Below are 5000 nucleotides of genomic sequence, written 5' to 3'. Positions count from 1 at the left end.
TGAGTTCTGGTCGACGGCGGTTAATGATGGTAATGCTTTCAAGCATGCAATTAAAGGTTGATGAAGAGAGAGACAGGAAAAGGGCGTGATAGAGATTTGACAGTATGAGAAGAACATCGTCTGTCTGAAGCATGGTGACCTATTTCGAGCGTCAATATTGATCAAACGGGGATACGCAAAGATAAGCTGACCTTGTCTTCGACAATAGCTCTTACAAAACGAACCGTGTCATCATCTCCAGAACCAGCAAGCAAACCTTCGTGCAAAGCCTGTTTTACAAGATCGGGTTCTGAAACAATTAATTACCAAAAAGGGACAAGTGTGATGAAGTGAACTCACTAATGCAAGACGTTGCCACAACTTTCAGGACAGACATTACAGCATGCTGCCTCGATGACTTGGCTGAAACTAACTTTATACATGTTTTGATAGCATCCTCGGTTTCGCCACGGAAGACACTTCGGACCGTCTCATCAAGCTCGGCTGATGCGAATTAGTTTTACTGTTCTTTTTGAAGAAGTAGATCATGAGGTGACATACATTTAGGGAATGTCGAATAGAACATGATGACCACGGCTAGCTTTTCCTCGATACAGTTCGGTTCCTCGCCCATTACCTCCAAAACAGCCTTTGATGCCCTTTTGGCATCCAATTCATTTTTGAATCTTTGACTCTCCATCAATACTGTGGCGGCAAGCTTCATGCCAAGACCGGAGCGCTTTGCTGGCGTCCCGACCCAGTTGCTGAAGCTCATAACAGTGTTATACACTTCCACAATGGACCCAAGGCGGGCGAGATCAACACCTTGCTCATTTAGCAAAGGTTGAACGTAGGAAGCGACTTTGTCAGAAAGGTCGATGAACCCTTTTCGTACAGCGTCTGGAAAGCTGAAGATACTGTCAGTATATCCCTGGTTTCCGACGTTAGCCCACCTTTCAAACTTATGAGCCATAACTTCTCGACAAAACACTGCAATAGCCTGGATATCGGTTTCTGCACTTTCAGACTTTCCTCTTTTCACCTTCCTGATAAGTTTGAAGTAATGCTCAAGGACTTTTATCAAAAGATCTTCGTACTGTGACGGCGAGTTACAGAGGTGGCTGTGGATCGGTTAGGTAAATATAAGAGTGAACGAATCAACGGGAAACGCTTACCCGATAGCCTTCTTCCAAAGAACTAAAGCCGACGAAGGCTCTTCGATATGCTTCCCCGCCATTTTTGCAAGTTTCACAAGTACATCTGCATTCTGTGTCTTTTTGAATTTTAAGCGCCCATTATCTTTGTGAGTGACAGATATACACACCAAGGGTCCAAAACTCTCGCTTTCCACAGCCATTCGACTTAACCACTCAAGAGATTGCTCTAAGTTCTTCTGAGCGTAGAGTGCCTCAATTGCTGAGTTACGAGCTTTCCGGCCTAAATGACCTGGGGGGCAAGCCGAGAGGAATGGGATCAGAGACGCCGGATCGGAGGAAACTACCTTGAGGATGGTTTCTTGGAAAGCGCCTATTAAACAATTAGTCTCCTTCAATGAGAATGTCCGAAATCACCTACCACGAAGTCGATGAAGCTCCCAGAGTTCTGCTGAAGCAAACAGGTTGAGAATAAATGGGTACGAATCAAAGGCTTTGACACATATACTTGCCAGGCGCGACATCTGAGAGGCAGAACCGCCAAAACTTGTTCATTAATGATCAGTCTCTCGCTTTGTCTCTGTGTTCATTTCAAAGTGTTACCCACTCAGTTATCACTAGACCCTGCTCTATGACGACCTGCCAGAGTGCGTTTGAAGGAACATCTTGAGCTTTCAAAGCGGACTCCAAAAGAGAGAGCACTGCATCAAACTCAGATGAGAAGGAGTCAGGCAGCGCCTTGTGAATTTGGAGACGCAACGCCCCGCGGTGGTACATGAATCGCACCTACAATGATTATTATGAAGTCATCAAAAGAGGCGTGAGAATATTAGACTTACCAACTCCAACGTCAATTCATCAGGGCACGCACTCCGTCCCAAAACCTCCGAGAGATCTTTGTCTTTCCCCAATTGTCTCCTCAACAACTTTTCCGCGCATCTGATTACCCGTAATCTACCTGCTGCGGAAACCGCCACTGGCCAGATGACCCCTACATCACTGCTGCCCTTCTTGTGAAGTTTTGACACTTCTAGAGGCGTGTTGGACCAATCTTCCAGGAAAGGCAAAAAATTGCTCAACGCGTCATTTGACGGCTCCCCATCGTAGGTAGTCTCAAGTGCAGCTTCTAGACAATGAGAAAGCAAACGGCTATGTATTCCAATAAGGGAAGCGGAGCTTGAAGGTGGATCGTGGGGAGCCTTTCTCTTCTTTGAATTTGCCTCTGGCTCCGGCTCGGAGGCCACAAGGTCTTGAAGGACCCGAGCGAGCTCTCCAAATGCCAAATTCCAATGCGCACTGCGTCGCTTACCAGGGTTAGCGGTACGCAAGGCAGCTACTACCTCTTCTCGAAAGTGTTTAGTAACAAGGGGACCCTTGATAGTGAGTTGATAAAGTGGTTGCGTTATGTCTTCGGGGAGAGAGGAGTCGAAAAGACCTCGCAAAGATGTTATCAGAAGAGTGAAAAAGGCTGGTATTGTGTGAGTTAATTGATGGAAACGAAGTAGTGAAGACAGGATTCTTGTTGCAATGGTATGCTGATCGGAGGGTGCCTGTGAAGAGTCAGTGATGGAGGACTCTTGATACTGATCGTCAAATGACTTACAGCAAGGCACCATCTCACAATATCTGGACCGATATTAGCCTGGTCATGGTCAAGTTTTTCAAGTGTCGCCAATGTTTCGAGGACTGTACCCAAAAAGACATTTGCCTCCAGAGACCCATCGGTGGCGTAAGTTGACAGAACGGCTTCGGCTCTCCTAGCAGTCGCATCCACCATTCTTCCCCAAGGTTCTTCGCGCTCCATGTACCCTCCCCATTCAACCAATGCCTGCCAGACAGCTACCCGGCTTTGCCAAATCCAAGTTTTAACAATCCATGGGGATGACTCCTTGCTGACAATACGCGAGTGCTTGGATTCAACACTGTCTAAAAACGACACTGTCTTTTCAACAGTTCTTCGGACAGCATCACGCTCTTTGGAGGCCACGAAGACATCAAGAGGGATTCTGCTGCTTGACGCTTGTGTGAATAATGCGAAGCTGTTTTGGTGGTAAACGGACACAAGGCTGTTAAAAAGCCTGGGGAGAGCCAAAAGACAGCCCTCGGCTGTCATGGCTTGGTCCAGGCTAGGTTCTATGGCCGCAAACAAGGTACCAAATGGTTCCGACGTCTGAAGCGTGGTAGGGTGAAAGAGCAGGGCAACAAGACCATCGTGGAGCCTTGAACGAAGGGACGGATGAATGAGATATGCCTGGCAGTAGTCCGCAAACAGGTTTGTCGCGGTTTGGGCATTCTGTATGTCAGCGGTTGCGGCAACAGATCCCAGCTTACCTTTTTGGGATTCGTGCTCGATGCTTGGCTACGTTGGATACCTGCCGTCACCAAATCTACTAGATTGGATAATTGCACCTCATATCCTTGAAGGGAATCCCTAGACAGCAATTTAAGCATATTAGCCCAGACATCTACCCAGTTCTCGGCTTTATAAGTCAAGTCTTGAGGATCGAAAAGAACTTTAAAAGATGCCGGTGCAATTGACAGGACCAGTTTTGATTTGGGATCATCAGATTTTAACAGCGTGTCAATGAAAGAAGAGAGTATCTGAAGGGGTGGAGGCACTCCGTGTTCTTCGAAATGACCTAGTTGAAGCAGCAGGCTGTGATAGTCTGGCTGTACAAGAGCGTTGTTTTTGTCGCTGTGTCCATAATAAGCGAATGAGAAAATAGGATAACGTTGGACTTACTTGGGCTTTGCCCTGTTCCATGCCTCAAGCACCCAGTCTCGCAAGATCTCGGCCTTTCGAGGGATGTTCAAGTCTGTAGCTGACCATGCCTTGAGGGCGACTTGGACTTTGGTAAGGCCGGCTTGTTCAGGGGTGTCTCCGGGGGCCCTAAGAGTTTTTATGAGGGATGACGCAGAGTGGAGGTTAGGGGGCTTGCTTGAGGTGGTCATTGGGGAGGGAGAGGGGGGGGAGTGGGAATAGAAGGCGGGAGTAATGGTGCGCTCGACCTTGACTGGCAACAAAAAGGGAACCCGCCGGAAATCTTTGCTCGTCACCTCCACCGGTTTGAGGCTTATGTGGGGGGGGCCGCATTTAGAGGCAGCACCAACAAGTGTCAGGGTCCAAACGCGGATATCGCCGCCAAGGGGGCAGTGAAGATGAACTTCCTATAAAGCGATAACCGTCAACAAGCTACAAATCTAGAGTATTCTTCCTTCCCCACCACCATGGACCTCGTAAATCACTTGAACAACGTTCAGAACTACGCAAAGTCCCTCAAGGACACACAAATCAGACACCCTGGGGAGTTTTTCGACTACCAGAGGGTCTCAAGACCCAGGGATACGCAAGAGTACTTGAAGAGGGCCAGCTACAACGTGTGGGTAGTACTATCTGGGAATCGTCTACAGGTGCTTGCAACCCAGCAGTGCCTCGGCGATTAAACCTGGCGATTAAACCCTGTCTTCTCTCACGACGTATACTGGAATACTAATTCTCGTTTGTCTACCTCACATTAGTCGCTACTTCTCAGCCAATTATGCCATCGTCGTTGCTCTTCTCGGTATCTATAGCTTGATAACCAACCCTCTTCTACTGATCTCTCTCGCCTTTCTTGTTGGGGGATTTCTTGCTATCAACCGATTCGGTAAGTCTCTTCGTCTCTTATCGGACCGGGGCGTTTTACTTTCAGTTGCTGATCATATGCTATGTAGTCCCTGAGCCGATAGAGTTCAACGGTAAAGCTATCACCCCTCAAAACCTCTACGTCTGTCTTTTCGTCATTGGTATGCTACTTTCTTTGGGATACCTGCCTCGGAGTTTACCCCTGCCTGTGACTAACCGAGCGCGTTATTGAATTAACAGGC

At 47.8% G+C, this 5000-nt stretch overlaps 2 protein-coding genes across 2 annotated transcripts in view; one reads left to right on the top strand and one right to left on the bottom strand.

Annotated features, from left to right (window-relative positions):
- Nucleotides 1–4173, bottom strand: part of CNAG_00633 (hypothetical protein) — a 5495-nt gene extending 1322 nt beyond the window's left edge. Inside the window, exons 1-13 of the mRNA XM_012191460.1 lie at nucleotides 3877–4173; nucleotides 3465–3828; nucleotides 2737–3426; nucleotides 1973–2683; nucleotides 1741–1919; nucleotides 1555–1679; nucleotides 1304–1506; nucleotides 1155–1252; nucleotides 933–1100; nucleotides 541–887; nucleotides 340–483; nucleotides 192–289; nucleotides 1–139 (exon numbers count right to left, since the gene is read on the bottom strand). The exon at nucleotides 1–139 is cut by the window's left edge and continues 1322 nt beyond it. Coding sequence (XP_012046850.1) covers nucleotides 1–139; nucleotides 192–289; nucleotides 340–483; nucleotides 541–887; nucleotides 933–1100; nucleotides 1155–1252; nucleotides 1304–1506; nucleotides 1555–1679; nucleotides 1741–1919; nucleotides 1973–2683; nucleotides 2737–3426; nucleotides 3465–3828; nucleotides 3877–4085 — 3475 coding nt within the window. The 5' untranslated portion in view covers nucleotides 4086–4173. The remainder of the gene's footprint in view (nucleotides 140–191; nucleotides 290–339; nucleotides 484–540; nucleotides 888–932; nucleotides 1101–1154; nucleotides 1253–1303; nucleotides 1507–1554; nucleotides 1680–1740; nucleotides 1920–1972; nucleotides 2684–2736; nucleotides 3427–3464; nucleotides 3829–3876) is intronic.
- Nucleotides 4174–4316: 143 nt separating this feature from the next.
- Nucleotides 4317–5000, top strand: part of CNAG_00632 (hypothetical protein) — a 1016-nt gene continuing 332 nt past the window's right edge. The window contains exons 1-4 of the mRNA XM_012191459.1: nucleotides 4317–4513; nucleotides 4653–4780; nucleotides 4848–4919; nucleotides 4999–5000. The exon at nucleotides 4999–5000 is cut by the window's right edge and continues 110 nt beyond it. Coding sequence (XP_012046849.1) covers nucleotides 4362–4513; nucleotides 4653–4780; nucleotides 4848–4919; nucleotides 4999–5000 — 354 coding nt within the window. The 5' untranslated portion in view covers nucleotides 4317–4361. The remainder of the gene's footprint in view (nucleotides 4514–4652; nucleotides 4781–4847; nucleotides 4920–4998) is intronic.

Source organism: Cryptococcus neoformans, chromosome 1 (genome assembly GCF_000149245.1).
Source record: "Cryptococcus neoformans var. grubii H99 chromosome 1, complete sequence".
Taxonomy (NCBI): domain Eukaryota; kingdom Fungi; phylum Basidiomycota; class Tremellomycetes; order Tremellales; family Cryptococcaceae; genus Cryptococcus; species Cryptococcus neoformans.
Note: the sequence above shows the minus strand (reverse complement) of the source record. Positions and strands in the feature narration are given on the sequence as shown.